The following is a 17,195-nucleotide window of genomic DNA, read 5'->3' as shown; positions in this document are numbered from 1 at the left end:
TGGTATTGCTTCGTTCAGTTGCATGTTGCTATGACACTAATGTAAAGTAATAGCGATAAAAGAATACAAAATAATAATTTTAATAATAATTAACAAAATTGCGATAGCGTATGTTTATTATTATAAATTTAATACACATTATTATAACTGTAAGATTATATGTCCAATTTCGTAACTAGGTTCACTTCACGATAATTAAAATATTCCAAAATAGGTAACCAGTTTCGCTTGTTCAGAAACGATAAAAGTGCATATGATTATTTCTATCAATCAATACGCTTTATTACGTATGTAAAAGTAGATATCATGTTCTAAAATAGATTTTATTATTGAAATGTGAAACAATTGATTTTATGTAGATGGAAATTCTCAAAGATATTAGCTTCAACAGTGTTAACATTTGCAGATTTTATTTTATTTTTAACTGTTTAAAAATGTTTCAAGCAAAATGGTTGATCTTAAACGATTAAAATTCTTAAATCATAAAGATGCGGATATTTTCTAATTAAAAATAAATAAATAAATAAATAAATATTTTATGCCATTCTATCAAATTTCCATATTTATTACTGTAAAAAGCGATTTAAATATATGATTTTCCATAAAGATTTTAAGGGGTCGACATGAGACTTTTGGATATACTGTACAATAGAATGATAACCGCGAATCACAATAGTATAATATAATATACGTATCTACACCATGTATCTCACTAGTATATCGTAGAAAACAATATATATTTAGATATAGAAGTTAAAACTGTTAAACTGTTGATAATAGAAAACATTTATTTTTCAAGAATATTATATTGTATTACTAGAAAGAAATAATGGTTTTAGAATAATAATAAATTATGAGACGGTTAAGATTATCAAAAATAAGCCATTTTGATTGTACCGAAAAGCCTACTAATATATATATGACTAATAAGTTATTTTTACGGCGTAATATTAAAACCTCACAGTACACAACAAAATAGTTTAGCAATACGATCGGTCAACCTCAGGGGTTTGTTAACACGCGGTAATTCAAATTATAATCGGTGTTTACCAGACAATTAACAATAATACTAGGTATGTACCTTCTGGACAACTGATAATATGTCAATTTTCGTTTAATTTTTGTGTTTTAAAAATAAAAATGAACTTATAGTTGTTCAAACAACCTATAATACCTTGCAACGGGACTCTCAGACGTTACTGACACCGGACTTTTGAGACGGGGAGGGTTAGACAAAGCGGCGATAATTACCTCGGTGACACACGCTGAGCTTGTAACTCTAGAACGATGAATGCAGTCGGAAAACATATGTTGGAGCTGAGACAGGCTCTGCTGGGCGAGGTATCAATTGCAGTGCGATTCTCGAACGGCGCCGCCGACCCGCCGGCCGCGGTGCCGTTGAGCGGGAAGAACAGCTGGGCCGTCTCGGTGGCGTTGTCGTGCGCGTAATAGTAATAGTAGTCGCTGGCCGACCGGTCCGGCGCGGCCGTGCCGTTGTGCATCGCGGCTGTCACCGCGCCGGTTGCGCCCGTGCAATTGGTGGCGCCGCGGACGCCGTAGCCGTCGCTACTGCTGTTGGCGTTGTGCTGCAGGCGGCAGCCGGCCACGGCGGTGGTGCCGATCACGCCCCGCTGAGTGGTGACGGCCGGCGACGAACGACGCCGTGCTGCAGTCGGTGGTGGTGGTGGTGGTGATGGTGGTGCGTACGCGTTGATTGGCGACTCGACCGCGGTGATGTTGCGGTTGTGATGCCCCATCACCACCGGGTGGCCGACCGGACGTCCTGCTGTAGCCGCGGCGGCACTCACTCAAAAGCCCCGCGACGTAACTGCTGCAGTGCACCGCGTGTATCGTACAACGCCGTCAAAACCATACAACGTGCGAGTACGCGACTTGTCGCCGACGCCGTTCATCTCATAACGATGCAATCCGTTGTAGTTGCTGTTGTTACTGTTTTGTTGTTATTGTCGTCGTTCCGGTATCGCCTGCAGCCGAAGCATTGCATCTCCTATTCTCGTTGCATGCGCGTTCGTCGTGGTTTCTAAAGAAAAACACAGAAAAAAAAACAAATGTTTTCATTCAAAAATATGAACGATAGAATTAGCTGAGGTGTACGACACTAATGTTGAAATATGAATGTAAATGACATCTTTACCGAATTAAAAACGCTGCACGAGTGAACGTTCCGACCATTTTTTATCATACATCATATAATATAATTTCTTAAAAATAACCGCAGGTTTAGTGGTGAGAGATAAAATAAATGAGATACAACAACGATTAATTGAAGGAGTAGCTGTTTTTATATACAAGTCCGGGATAAATAAATACTGCAGATTTATTACTTGTTCGTATATAATTAATAAACATTATAATATAAAACAAATGTATTTTAATTGTATTTGCTCTTCCAAAATAATGATTAAATCGTTTTCGGATAGTTCTAACTGTACTTGGATCTTTATATATATACGTATGTATTCAAATTGCACAATTGTATTGTTTAGACAAAAACACTCGGTACGATAGGTATAACTTACTGTTATTATAATAGTTTCAATGTACTATATACAATTAATTACTATCATTGGAAACTAAAGTGTGTTATACAATTAATAAACATTTACAATTATTTTTAGTGTTTTTGTCAAACGTATTAATTTTTTTTTTTTAACTAAAAAATTGCTAAATTTCAAATGCTTATATTTAAAAGCAAATTATGATTTTGAAAATTATATCATGTCTAGAAAACTGCTTTAAAAATATTATATTTAAGTAAATATTTCAAATTTATACCATGATTAATGATTATTAATTTTTTAATAGCAACAAAATAAAAATAAAATTAATTTTGTCAAAAGCGTAAATATTCCAGTTTTCAATATTTTTTTATTTATTTTATACCTTTTCCTATTTTTACACGTATTTTTTATTTTTAACCAAACTAATGAGGAGATCATTTTAATGGATGTCGTATGATCATCCTACCGAAATATTAAACTCTTAATTTTGATTGTACCGCAATGCAGACATAAAAAAAAAGTTGAAAGGAATGAATTTCTAATGTCTAATTTCCTTCAACAATTAAAACAAAATGGTTTAAAAGACTATCTATACATAAAAATACACTAAAGAAATGTATATACGTATACGATTTTTTTCATTCAACAAATCTTGCTATAAACAATTATATGAAAAAAAAATAGTGTCCATGTTTTTTGATATTTTTATTATTGTAAAAAAACCGTTCAAGAAATCTTATATTAAATGTTCAAACATTTTAACTCAAAAGCAATTTTATCATAAATATATTTTTTTTAAAGTTGAATACTTCAATATTGTTTCAATATTATAATGTTTATAAAGCTCAAAAATAGGCTAAAAATTTGTATATCAAGTTTAAAAAATGCTAATATAAACATAAATATTGGATAAAAAATTAAAGTATCTATGAAGTTATTTATTTTCGATTATTATAAAATTAATTTACTAGCTATTGAATCCTATTACCTGCAAAAAACCTCTCTAAAAATTAATAATTCTAGTATTATTACTTTTCTTAAAGGTGATATTAAACAAAAAAATAATATATTTATAAGTAATTATTGTACCTATATACTGCATACACATTATTATATTTTATTTCAATAAATTTAAGAAAACTAATAATAGTATTTAATAAATTGAAACTATACACTGAAAAAAAGTTATCGCGATTATATTTACAAATTAATTCACATTTAATTTGAAAATATCGTAAACATTCGTGATAAGCGACAGTTACAAAAAATGTAAAATAATTTTACTACTGCAGGGTGTGGTGTATTTTTTGACTACCTATTAAATGTTAGTGTTTATCTATATATTGAAAAAGTATCAGTATAATTAATTTCGATCTATAATGTACCGATAATAATATTTAAAATGTATATTTTTTATTTCTATTAATCATAGTTATTTTGGGGGCATAAGTAAGTTATAATGAAGACAATGAAGTATTTTTCTCGGGTTTTGTCGACATTTTGAAAAGGTCGGATTTTTACGACGCTATTATTAAGGTCATCATTAAAAACAAAATGCGAAGCTAAGTATCGCTTATTTTCAGTTATAATATAGTCTCGTACTAATTTATTATATACAGCTATACGTTATTCCGTTAGGTCAATATAGCAGTAAGAATATGAGTATAAAATTTCGGACTTATCTATATATATCGTTGATAAGTTGATTACAAAAAATGTGAATAATATTTATTTATTTTTACCACACACTCGCTGCTTCATTTTTAATAATCTATGCCTCAGAGAATATGGATGAATAATCTCCGTTCTCACTCATATTATATAATATCTCAATTTTTATTAGAATCAATGAAGAAATTTTGAACAATAACCTACAGATTTCCAATTACTCATGATAATATTAAAAATTTGCATTTATTTTGCTAAAGTATAAGTATAAAGTAAAGTATAATTTTGATTAAAAAAAAAGATTGACGCTCTATTTTACTAATTCAGATAATTTTACATAAATGTTAATTCATAAACCAATGTTGAATTTTATTTTGTTTAATAAACCTATTTTTTAAGTACTCTTCGTTTGCACTTTTCTAAAATAACTTTCAACTGCGCGTGTCTGCTTTAGTCAATTACGAATTATCACGCAAATTATAGTATCGAAATTGAGTCTATACACGAATATATAGTTGAATAAAACAACAAAAATAAGGTCAAAGTTTTATACGGCAGTGTTTTATTAAGCCAACATAGTAACAAAATAATTTATTTAAAATTGACAGTTTATCATTATACTCTAGTGCATAATAAATCTGATGAGAATAAAATTCAATATCACATATTTCAATGAACTCTGTTATCTAATCATAGTTTTTACGACAGAATAATTATGTAACATTAGACTTTATGAATATCATTATATTTTTACAACATACTACTTATTCTATTACTATTTATTTTGACTAGCAACAGATATCATGTAATGTAATACGGCGCATTGGTTATACAATTCTGATACATCGTTATTGATATCATGAATAAATAATTAGCGGCACGTCTCACCATTGATTTTAAAATAATAATAATAATAATAATAATAGTAATCGTAATGTACATACCACACATTTAAAAATCAATGGTCCGCACGTATGAGACATAATTTTGACTCGATTTAACATTATTGACTATCGTTGTATATTTATCTCGTACTAAACGCAAATATTAATCTATGTAACTAACTTATTGCCGGCGAAATGAAGACCGCGAATTCTCGGTTGACGCGACGACATCGTCATCGTCGTTGGTCTTTATCGAGTTTTGTCATATCGTAGGCCGACCGCAAGTCAGCGAGTACAACAAACACACGCGTACAACACAACGATGGTAATCAGTGTTGGAGGATATCCGCGACCGGATGATATGATTCAATAATTCAGTCGCAGAGAGAGAGAGAGAGCGAGCGCGGTGGATCAGATTAAACTTTGGGGACGCGAACGGCGACGGTGACTGCTGTGCAGTACTCGATCAAACACTGCTCGCCCGTAACATCGTCATCGTCGGCGTGATAATATTATATGGTGGCGCGCTTCGCGGGTTAGGCCGCCGTGCGGATGAGACGGCACCCACTGCAACGCACGCTACAGGCTGTATAGCATCGTACTAACACACTTTGGATAAAAATTCCGAGTAAAACATTCAGAACGAAATGTATAAAACTAAATATAGATCAACTCCATATTATATGTTTATCGTCTAATTACTATATATGTATTTGTAATCAGTTCCGAATTATTTTCCCGTTGAAATCGTGTCCAATTTATGTAGTCATTATAAAAGTATTTATTGGTTTAAAATAAGTCTGGAAAAATCAACTATTTTTGAAATGTCGAAATACTTGATAAGTGTTTTTAAGATTTTACGATAGATATCGGTACAATGCCTAAAACGCATCATAAAATAATATTTTAATAACGCTGTATTGGTCATTGTGTTAAAACATTTTTACTAAAATTTTACCCGATATTAAGTGGCTTGTCTAAAACGTAATCGTCATATTTTGTTGTTCAACGTTTATTGTTGTCTAGACATTTCTTCAAACTGCACGCCTTTTGTCCCATTTTTATAAAATAGTCCTGCGTTTTAATACTATCATCTTCATATAATCATTTATTCATAAAGAAAAACCTATAAATAATACAATAATAGTTAATGATATATTTTATTTTTTCAAAAAAATAATTGATCGTAGATTGTCAATTGATAATATTGTCAGCGAATGAACATAATACATGTCGTATTGAACAGTGCATTAATCATGAATCGATTTCGACGTCGTCATCACCCCTCTCAACAACAAGCACTTAACCATCATTTTCTAAAAGTCTTTAAAATATAAAAACTATTAATCGATTTTAATTAGTCTCTTTTTGTTAGAATTTAGAGGTAAATCAAAATCGTTTCTGCCGATTTTCTTTTTACATGATAAATAAATAGATACGTTTACTCCATACCATAATAATAGCGTTCTACCAATCTATATGTACGTAACTGCAGTCCGCTCGCATGAACTACCATGTTTATGTCGTATTTTTCATGTACATGTACCTACCTACGATATCGCGTCAGATCGCATCGATTTTCCAGCGGGTCCGGACCGACGCGCGCACCCCGCAGACGGCCTACTGGCTGATGATGACTTCACAGTGACGTCACGCGACTCGCTACTCCACCGGGCGCTATGTATTATAATTTTAATATGTCATTTTTTGGTATAATATATTGATATCATGTCATTTGTTGGTATAATATATTGATACCATGTTTTTTACTTGTATACGCGCGTCTTAGTGGTGTAAGTACTAATCACGTGTAATAATATAAAGCAAGATAGAGGCTCATATCATTCGATACCGTCAGATGGGAATTTTCGATCGAATAAAATTCAGGGGGAATACAAGGGGATGCTAAGAAAGCTTAATTCCTTTTCCTTATTCCCCCTCCATTATAGGCACTAAGGGTTTTTAATTATCCATTTTTTGACACCTGTAGAGCTGTAGACTTTGTGGTGAACCTTTTTATTTTATTAAAATGTTAAGTTTAACATTACAAATCCCAAATTTGGAACAATCAAAAGCTCTTTTTCATGCTATTGAAAATATTAGTGACGATTCTCTAGCTGAGTTTGAAAACTATTTATAAATTTTTTCTGATAAGACAGCTCTAGTTAATGAAAAAATAAGAACACCTCTTTTTATATGATCTAATATTGAAACAATAATCTAATCCTTTAAAATATAACGAAATAACTATTTTTTTTTTTTTTTACATTTAATCAATAAATTATTTGGTGTACGAACTTAAAACAAAATAAAACGAAAACCTCAGTGAAGTCAGAAGATTTAATTCCATCACATATAAATATGTATTAGATATTGAAAAGTATATTGAAGCAAGTATACTTAATACTTAAGGCAGCGATAAAATCGTAAATATTATTCTGGTTAAGAAATTAAAATAAGATCTGAAGTATTATCTAGAAAAATAAATAGTACAATTATCAAACTATTAAACCAAGATACAGTGATTAAAATATGACAATAAACTGTTTTCAATAATAAAAACATTATTACAAATATTACATCAGTCACCATAGTTAGTGCTAACCGAATATTTCTATCATTGATACAATTAAAATATATGATATAAGATCAACAATTTGTTAAGACCAATTTAATGAATTTAAAAAAATTTTGCTTTAAATTTAGTGTTGATTTTAACTCTATAATTATTGCTTGCATATACGAGTATTTGATATTTTATTTTACCTAGCCCTCTTATTTTTACATTCCAAAATCCATCTGCATGCTTGTATAAAAATTAAACGTCCCATGAGAGTATTTGAGAATATTTCAGGTATTAGGATATATGTTTTATTTCTTTAGTATATTTTAAATTTTGAGAAGAAATACCCGTATATTTTAATTTTAATTTATTAGGTATTGTGATTTTTTTTTATATAACTGCTTTTAAAAATAATCATTTTTAAATTTTTTTCTTTTATATTGAAAGTATTTGTGTTCTATTTTGACTATTTTTATACCTAATTTTCATTAATTTTATATGTTAATAATTTGTATCTTTTTTGGAAAATGAAAATAAAATGTGCACATTTTTACGTTTATTGATAACTTTTGCATGAAAAATTATATTTCTCATTTATATTTTAAAAAAATTGTCGGTTTTATTTTTAAATAATATTATCTTGATGTTATTATATTGTAAAAACATATTTTTAACTATATTAGTTATTATTGAAATAATGATATCGTTTTTCAATAATCACCCTGTTGCTATGTTTTATTTAGTGCCCTCTTGTTTAGTTTTTACCTGGCGTTGTCCAAAACAGCCAAGATTTCAGTAATTATTTTTTATTCCATTTCTCATTAAAAATGTATATCATTAAAATTTATATTTTAAAATATAAAAATATAACAGATTTCAGTTACTTCATTTGAGTTGTATTAATGTATGTTGCAAATAGGATTTAATGCTAAATTAACGACGTCGGTATATTTGACAATTTTCTTTTATCATCTGATCTCATTTGAACTTTCTCTCTCCATAAGATTAAATACTAAGGTTCTCGATTTCAATAGCTGTATTCATTATTTTAATGAACGAAATGAAACGTTTTTTATAAACTATGTTACAAGTATGCGATGGAAAGTTTAGTAATAATAAAAGATGCTCGATTAAATAATTATATATACTTAATAAACTATCACATTATTCTTCTGAGACTATTTTTGAACATCAGCGAACTTCGTGCCCGATAAAAAACCAACACGTGCATCATCATTACAAAAACTCTTCTTAAGGAACATATGGCACCTACTCGTAGACAACGTATTGTTTCGAAAACTATGAGTATCCAACAATTGAACAACTTGTTGCTCTCATTAGAAAAATACTTACCTACAGCGGTGTTTCAAGTGTCACCATCACAAAATGTCTACTAACTTTACTAAAATTCTAGAAAAAAAGAGAGTAAAAATACATTATGTTTGAAAAATGTATTCTTTATCAAGTATCAAAAACTAATATAAAATTAATTCAAACTGTATTATATTACTATTGATAATCACTTCTAAGTTATTTATCAATAACGATGTCTTGAAAAAAAAAAAATGGCTAAAAAAATTTTTTAAAAAAAGTTAATTACATTGATTAAGTATTGAAAAATTTTTTGAGTAAGTACTTACATCACAAGTAAATCAAGTATAGATACAATATAAATGCAGTATGAAATAAAACATTAATAACAAGGAATATTGGAAATTGTACTTGAAAAAGTTAATAAATATTAAAAGTTATTAGTAATTATAATATATAGTAGATACCAACAATACAGTTTTAATCTATTTTATTTTTTAAACTTAATAAACAATTAACTTTTTAGTTTTTCCAAACAATTAATGACATTTTTGTCGTACTTTTTTTCTTTTGCCCAGAGTCAAAAGCTAAACACTCTATTTACTTTATACTCGTACATTTTAAAAATGTTTAATGTTATCAAGTTAGCTGGCCTAAAATATCATCAAAATAAATTTCTACGGCAATGTTTAACATTTTTTTTTCTGTTAAATCCACTTCTGACTCCTAAAGTCTAGGAAATAGTTGATGCTTTTGATTTTCCAAATACTATGTTTAAAAAAATATATTTATAAATATATTGTATTGTATTATTTTCAATTGAAGAATCGACAATGATTTATTTACTTTTCTTTAAGCGTACCAAATAAAAAGTGTATCATTGTTTTTTTTTTCACAGCTCCGCCAAAAACAAAATATATTTTATATAGAGTGCGTTGACGTTGACAGATGAGTATTAGGTATAGAAAAAATTTCGCTGAATAACCAACAATCCCGGTATGGTAGTTTATAGTTATTAGCATTCACAGTAGGTAGTTATATAAATCACTAACTGACGTAAGTATAAATTATAAGTAAAATATTATGCTAGTTATTAATGCAATAGCCAATAACACATCTACTCAGTTGCGTGCCAAAAGTTTTTAGAGGCTATTATCTCGTGTTTAAGATGGGTGTATTATTAATTTTAAAAATACAAAATACAACCATTTTGTTTTTTTTTTTATTACTGTAAAATAGTTATTTATAGGACATAAGAATCTACAATTTAAGTAGGCGAGTCCTTAATTTTTTATTTCACCTAAAGTTTAAAAATTATTTAACACACTTTTGTATGTTAATACAATGTAATTATACAAACATTAAGTAGGTATTGTTTTTTAGAAAAATTGTAGATATGTATAATATATCGAGTATTGACATTGCATGCGTATATCTACCCTAAGAATAAACAAAAAAAATAAAAAATAAAAATGATATAAATTTATTTTTGAAGCAAACATTTATTTATGTTAACAATAAATAAATTGTAAAATAATAACTGATAATAGAGTTGAAATTTATTCATCATCTGCCATTTCCAAACTATGGTATTTTGAAGTTTTTTCAAGCCAATTTTCTACTCCTGTGTTACCCATTTCATTGGCCAAGTTCATTCGATTGAATTTTCCATTGGTCGTTTGGCATTTATCCATAATCAATGCATCGCACTTGGTAATTTTCACTGGTAAAAATAAATAAAACCAAGCCTAACAATTTCCATTTGTATTAATCAAAATACCCAAATAGGTATATCAATTAAAATAATTTTTAATATTAAAATAATTCAAATTACTATGAAACTGAAAAATTAAAGTACCTATTGGATTATTATATTATGCAACATACTGCTTTCAAATTGTTAATATTAATGTATTTAAAGGTACATAAATTAGGTCTAATTAAATAAAATCTAACTAAGTAGGTATTGTAACAAATTTAGATTTTTTTCATATTTCTAACTTAACATGTGACATATAATTATTTTTTTGTACTCGTGTACACTAAATAGTAGATAGCAGTGCGACGATCGCTGAATAAATTCTAATAATATTATATTCTATGGGTTAAAATAATTTGAAAACATAAATTTACGTATCTATTTAGATCACATGTAATATGAATATTTAAATTCTCGTTGGGAATTTAGGACAGTATAAAATAATGTACAAAGATACTTAATAATAAAATTAACCACTCGATGATAACCTCATCTCTATCATGTACAGTTTGATCGATAATTTACTATACTTGTAAAATTAAAAACATAATATTTTACAGAAACAAAAACATTATATAAATCAAAAATACAGAAATATGAGTGCAAAATACATTTATACATGCAAAATATAAAATAACATAAAATTTTACAATTTGTTAAAACTGCAAAATACATACTCAACAAACACACCATAAACACTTGCAGGAATTGTAAGTTAAATTAAAACAACTTATGTCAGGTGCACAAGCTAGAAATTCAGGTTAAAAAATACTGACCAACTAATAAAATAATGTTTTACTTTTAGATAAGTACCTCACGCACTAGAAAACAGCCAGCCAAGTTGCTATAACACCTTAAAAACCAGCTATAGTAACAACTTAATATTAATAACTTTTCCTATAAAATATACTTTAAAAAAGTTAAAAAATATATACCTAAAACTTAAGTATATTACACACATTATTTTAGAGAAATAAAATTGTTTGCAATTAATAGATAATTACCTATGGAGTACAAGGTTTTATTAAAATAATATTAGTAGACATTTGCTAAATAAATTTCTTTAATATAAATACTAATAAATAATGCCTATTAGCTAATAATTAATATGGATATTATCTAAAATCTAACTTGGTTTATGGTTACTAATTTAATATGTATAGTGATTTTTACCTCCATAATTGATATTAGTACTATAATAATTAATATGTATACTGTTTGGGATTATTAGTTTAGTAACAAATAATCTATAAGATTAATTTTAAAGGAATAAAGTTAGGTACATGGAGGTACCTACTCAAAATAATTATTAATTATTATAGATATAATTAATATTTAAAACCATTCAATTTATTTACATTTGTCATATACTTATTAAACAAAAACATAACAAATAATTAACATCATTATATTATGTACAATAAATTTTATTAAAATAATATTTTATAAAACTATTTTAATATCACAATTATTTGTCTATTACCTAGAGTTACCTACACCCTATAGTCAATATAGACATATAGTTACCTCATATCTGTCCAATTTTATAATATTACTTCTAAAATAATTACTATAAACTTATGTTTTTATAGTTAATTTCTTTTGATTTCTAGTATCTACATATTGAAACCTAAAGGCCCAATAAAGTATGCAAAAAAAAAAAAAAATTCAAAAAAATTACTCAAGAATTTTTAAATTCCAAATTTTTTTGTAAATTGGTACTTTAATTATATTATCTTGAAAATAAATTAAATTATCAGTAAAAGTGTACAGCTCAATTGAAGTTAAAGTATACAGAATACAAACTTTGGTATAAATGTTTTCCACTATCCTGACAAATTGTTATTCTACAACAAAGTGTCTTTTCCACTATAGTTGGTAAATTAATTTTATGCGTGGCAAAAATAATTAACTTTTTACTTTAAAATAACACTCATAAATATTCAATAACTAAACAATTGCAAAGTATAGGTACCTAGGTAAATAAATTTAACTGAATGCAAAAACACAAATTAAAAATTCATGAAATACATTTACCAGCTGGTATAGGTGATTTTGGACAATGTGATGAGACCACAGCTAGTTTTTTTAATGTTTTCACAATTGGTGGTTTACATTCTTTTGATGCTAAAGCTGGAGTAATACTTGGTAACCTGATATCTAAATATGATCCTTTTTCTGTCATAATCTAAAAAATGAAAAAAAAAATATTAATTTAGCAGTTTTTATTAAACATTAATTGTTCTACTTTATTATTCATAGAATAAAGTTTAATGGTTATATCTTTAGCAATTAAAGTAGCCAACACAGTGGCTAAGTATGTTTCTTTGACAAACAAATATTCTAATGCTGATCTTTGCCAATATATATATCGACATGTTGTCGCTGCAATTACAGAAACCTAAAACAAAAGTAAATATTAATAAAGAATCCTATTTAAAAAAAAAAAATAGATATAATCTACTTTAAATTTGTCTTCAGAGGAGCCTCTACTCTCAAATTCTGGAGAATCCAAAAACTCGCATGGTCCTATAGGATGTAAAAGTTGATGATCTTGGAGAACATTTGCTTTTCCGGACATAAGTAGTCCAAGTCGATCAGTTTTTGTGATATTTTGCATAGCATAAGCCTCACCTATATGTAACGTAACAATTTGAGCAAATTGTTCACTCACTAATTTCTTGAATTGAATTCTAGTAATCTATATAAATAGTGATAATGTAAAATCGGTAATAATACACCACATGTATAATAAAATATACCTATATATGCGAATACATAATATTGTTATACTCTATTCTATTTAAAAATAAAATGGGCGATGGACTAAAAGTGATCTTGATTTGTACATTCATTAGTAAAGCTGTTAAAAATACTGAGGTCTAGATGTTTTTCTTTGATAATTTTTCACGTGAAAGATGATTAATTCTTAAATAGAATAAAGTATATTAACTGATAATAATTTACCTTGAAAGGCTTGAACATACTACGATAAATTTGTTCAAGTTCAGGATTAAAATTAATCGGTCTTCTTTGATAAATAAGATAAATTAGCTGTAGAATATTTATAAAAAGAAAACATAAATTCCAAGTGAACAAATCGGGCGCACACACTATTCTCCATGCCCAAGTAATGAGTATAAGAAAACCTAAAACCAAAATTAAGAATTTATTGATAAAATATTTATGTAATTTTTATTTGCTAATAAGTTAAATAAGTAGGTGCCAACAAAACATCAATTTGGTTTCTATATATTTTGTTTTTATTTTTTTAATTGTGCATAATAAAATAACATTGATACACCTTTATTACTTTATTTTTTGTTTTTAGACTATACCTGCAATTAAAGTTGAGTGCATAAACAATATACCATAATAGCTAGTTGGCACTGAATATGATACAAAGAATAGAGCATTAGCTATCTGAAACATCCAATGTTGTGATGGTCGCCAATCAATACACCAAACTACATAGAAAAAGATTGAACATTTTTTAGACATTATATATTTTACTCAATAGATGAATATATAGATTGTCCAAAATGCTCTCAATAATGTCAAACTTAAGAAAGGATTGTATACATTGCTTAATTTACCTGCATGCTCAGTAAATGAAGTAGTATTAGTACTATTTTCATTAAAAACTGATGGTATATTAATTATTTCGCTGAGACCAAAACCAAAAGAAGCCATGATGAAAAAAAGCTTATTTAATTAACTAAACACAAATTAGATAATTATTGTAGTTTAAAAAAAAAACATTTACTGTTTTAATAATAGTATAAGAATCAGTTTTAAATGCAATGCCCAGACGCCCAGTGTCTATAATATGCTAGTTGTAAAGATAATAATTCAACAGATTACAGATATTGATTTTTCTCTTATCATGCAGGGTTGCAAGAAGGGTTGCAAAGTTATACAATGTTTTTATTTTAATATAACTTTTATTTCATTATAAGTTAATTGTTGTAAAATAGTAATTATAACTTAACAGTAAAGTTTTTTTATAGGAATAGAATATACACTTATCTTACAAATATGTGAATATCTATTTTAATTAAATAGATGTAAATATTATAATATTATATCAAAATATAATAAGATAAATACCTGTATTTACTAAAATAAATTTTAAAGATGCCGAAAAAATACTACTTGCAATTTTAGATAATAAAAACTATATAAATATATATTATTTTTAAATCACAATTTTTTTTTTATTATTACAAATATTGTTCTAGAACAATTTAATTAAAAAACATTTACACATATGGATAAATTAAAAATCATAAAATTATGGAAATCTATTTTATGTTCATTTGGCGACAGATAATACACAAACAAATAAATTTATACATTTATATATATATATATGTAAAAAAAAAAAATCTTTTATTAAATTGTTCCCAGCTGTAAACATAGATAAGTAGATAATTTTAAGGTTTCCAAATTGTTTACCATCAAAATAACTTAAAATTTAAAAAAAACATTCATAATGTAAAAAAATAATTATGATTAATAATTTTAAAATAAAAAAAAAATGTAGAGAAAATCATATACATATAAATGTTATTTTTTTATAATATAGTAACTACTTAGTAACAGTATTTTAGATGAGCAATTATTAAATGTAGAGTAAAAGGAAAATGTATTCAAACAAAATTGAAATATGATTAATTTATAATAAACTAATCAGTTACTTTGAAAATAGGTTAGAATTATATAGATTACATAAATGTATTATATCTATACAATGATTAAATTAAAAAAATTGTATATCACTAAATAAATCACAAAGTACATACCAAATATAATATGAACTTGGTAGTACTTACAACACTAAAATTATGAAACAGATGGACTATCAGTACCACTACCACTATCATGTTCTTTACGAAGATGAACACCACGTTTACCACCACTTTTGGATAAAGTGGCAACTTCTTTCTGCAAACACTTGATTTTACTATGTAACATTTCTACTTCTCTACTATACTCCTTTTTATCTGAATTCATTTTAGTGCGCAATTCATTTTCTGTTGTAAAATGTTTGGCCTTCAATTCGGTAATCTAATAAATACATTTTAAATTACTAGAATATAGATACAAAACAAATATTAATATCTCTTACAAATTTTTCTTTGTTTAATAGTTGACAACTCTTTTGATTAGATTGTTTTTGTAACATGGCTATTTGTTCTTTAAGATCAGTAATAACCACTACGTTATCTGAATTTACATCAACATGCCTATGAGAATTTCGATGCATTTTTGAAGGTGGGGGAAAAGCAAAATCTGGACCACTATCATCAATTACTTTCATTACATTGGCATGTTTAGTTTTCCTATTTTTTGACCTGAAAATTATTAATTAATAATTTGTATAAAACTTGACACTTTTTAATGCAACATAGGTTAAAAGTGTTCAACTAAGATACTAACCCATCACGTTTCTTTACTAATAATTTCATTTCAGCATCAGTTTTTTTTGTTTTTGCTAAAGCTCGTTTAAATGATAAAGTACATAACCAACATAATACTTTTCCATCAAGCAACTGAAATAAAAATAAATCATAATAAATAAATGCATAATAAAATATAACAATTTAAATTCTTACTTCACAGTCCATGTCTTTTCTATTAAATGCACAATTTTGTTTGCATTGATCACAAGTTACAGGTGGCCCATATTTTCGTTCAGAATTTGCACATCGTTGACATTTTTGGCCAATGAATGCAGCTATTATGTTGCAGTAACTACATGCTGTTGGTCTACCATATTGAGTAACAAATTGTTCACATTTTTTACAAATTGTACTTGTGTTTGATTTACTAAAAAATATGAAAATCAATTATAAGTATTGAATTTAAGTTTTTGAAACATACACACAAATATAATAGGTAGCTAAATGTGTACTTAGTACCTATTAACTATAGTTTAATAACTATTCATAGTAAAATTTATATGCCTATAAAATTAAGTAATTTGTTTTATTTTTAATGGGTCCACGAGATAAATTAAATTTTTAATAATAAGATTATTTTGTCTCACTACTTACTCAGTCTGTTGGAATTCGGACCGACAATAAGTACACTTGACTACAGGATATGATCCACGACATTCCTAAAATATATAACATAATATGTAAATGTTGGTGGGTCACCTAATGGCTAATATGAGACTAAAAAATTCAATTAATCTACATACTTTACAGAGCTGTTGCCCAGACGACAAATCTTCATACGGGTACCGTTTGAAACACTTCGAGCAAGCAAATAACGCTGATTTATTATTATTACTCATATCGAAATTAAACTATTTGTAAAATGTAAGGTAATAACGACGAATAAAAAGTTTAGTTACTTGTTTGCGTATTACAAAATAAATAATTCAAACACAATGCCTTTATATTATTTGTGTACGTAGATAAAATAAACAAAAATTGACAAACTGTAAGTTTGCAATGTGTTTGAGAAATGAGAACAGA

The 17,195-nt window shown here is 27.3% G+C and overlaps 2 protein-coding genes and 1 pseudogene across 7 annotated transcripts; all 3 read right to left on the bottom strand.

Annotated features, from left to right (window-relative positions):
- Positions 1-5,718, bottom strand: part of LOC112598358 — a 16,914-nt pseudogene extending 11,196 nt beyond the window's left edge.
- A 4,607-nt stretch (positions 5,719-10,325) lies between these two features.
- On the bottom strand, positions 10,326-15,631 carry LOC112597301 (popeye domain-containing protein 3-like). Of its 6 annotated transcripts, none has more exons than XM_025343668.1 (8): positions 14,304-14,667; positions 14,046-14,174; positions 13,675-13,856; positions 13,172-13,408; positions 12,956-13,108; positions 12,745-12,895; positions 10,490-10,671; positions 10,326-10,388 (listed from the first exon to the last, which is right to left on the bottom strand). In XM_025343668.1, exons 1-7 carry the CDS (start codon positions 14,398-14,400, stop codon positions 10,508-10,510), a joined length of 1,113 nt encoding a protein of 370 aa, XP_025199453.1. In that variant the 5' UTR covers positions 14,401-14,667; the 3' UTR covers positions 10,326-10,388; positions 10,490-10,507. The 6 variants fall into 6 exon arrangements, with proteins under 6 accessions (XP_025199453.1, XP_025200216.1, XP_025201759.1 ...); XM_025344431.1 differs by having other exon boundaries at positions 14,046-14,130; positions 14,304-14,387; XM_025345974.1 differs by lacking the exon at positions 14,304-14,667 and adding an exon at positions 15,543-15,631 and having other exon boundaries at positions 10,327-10,388.
- LOC112600827 (protein FAM76A) lies at positions 15,304-17,133 on the bottom strand. The gene is made up of 6 exons (XM_025348528.1): positions 16,916-17,133; positions 16,767-16,831; positions 16,326-16,539; positions 16,150-16,262; positions 15,839-16,064; positions 15,304-15,777 (listed from the first exon to the last, which is right to left on the bottom strand). The coding sequence occupies exons 1-6, from the start codon at positions 17,009-17,011 to the stop codon at positions 15,553-15,555; spliced, it is 939 nt and encodes a 312-aa protein (XP_025204313.1). The 5' UTR covers positions 17,012-17,133; the 3' UTR covers positions 15,304-15,552.
- Between the last annotated feature and the right edge of the window lie 62 nt (positions 17,134-17,195).

Source organism: Melanaphis sacchari, unplaced genomic scaffold, assembly GCF_002803265.2.
Source record: "Melanaphis sacchari strain LSU unplaced genomic scaffold, SCAv2.0 Contig0_pilon_pilon, whole genome shotgun sequence".
In the NCBI taxonomy this organism is placed as follows: domain Eukaryota; kingdom Metazoa; phylum Arthropoda; class Insecta; order Hemiptera; family Aphididae; genus Melanaphis; species Melanaphis sacchari.
Note: the sequence above shows the minus strand (reverse complement) of the source record. Positions and strands in the feature narration are given on the sequence as shown.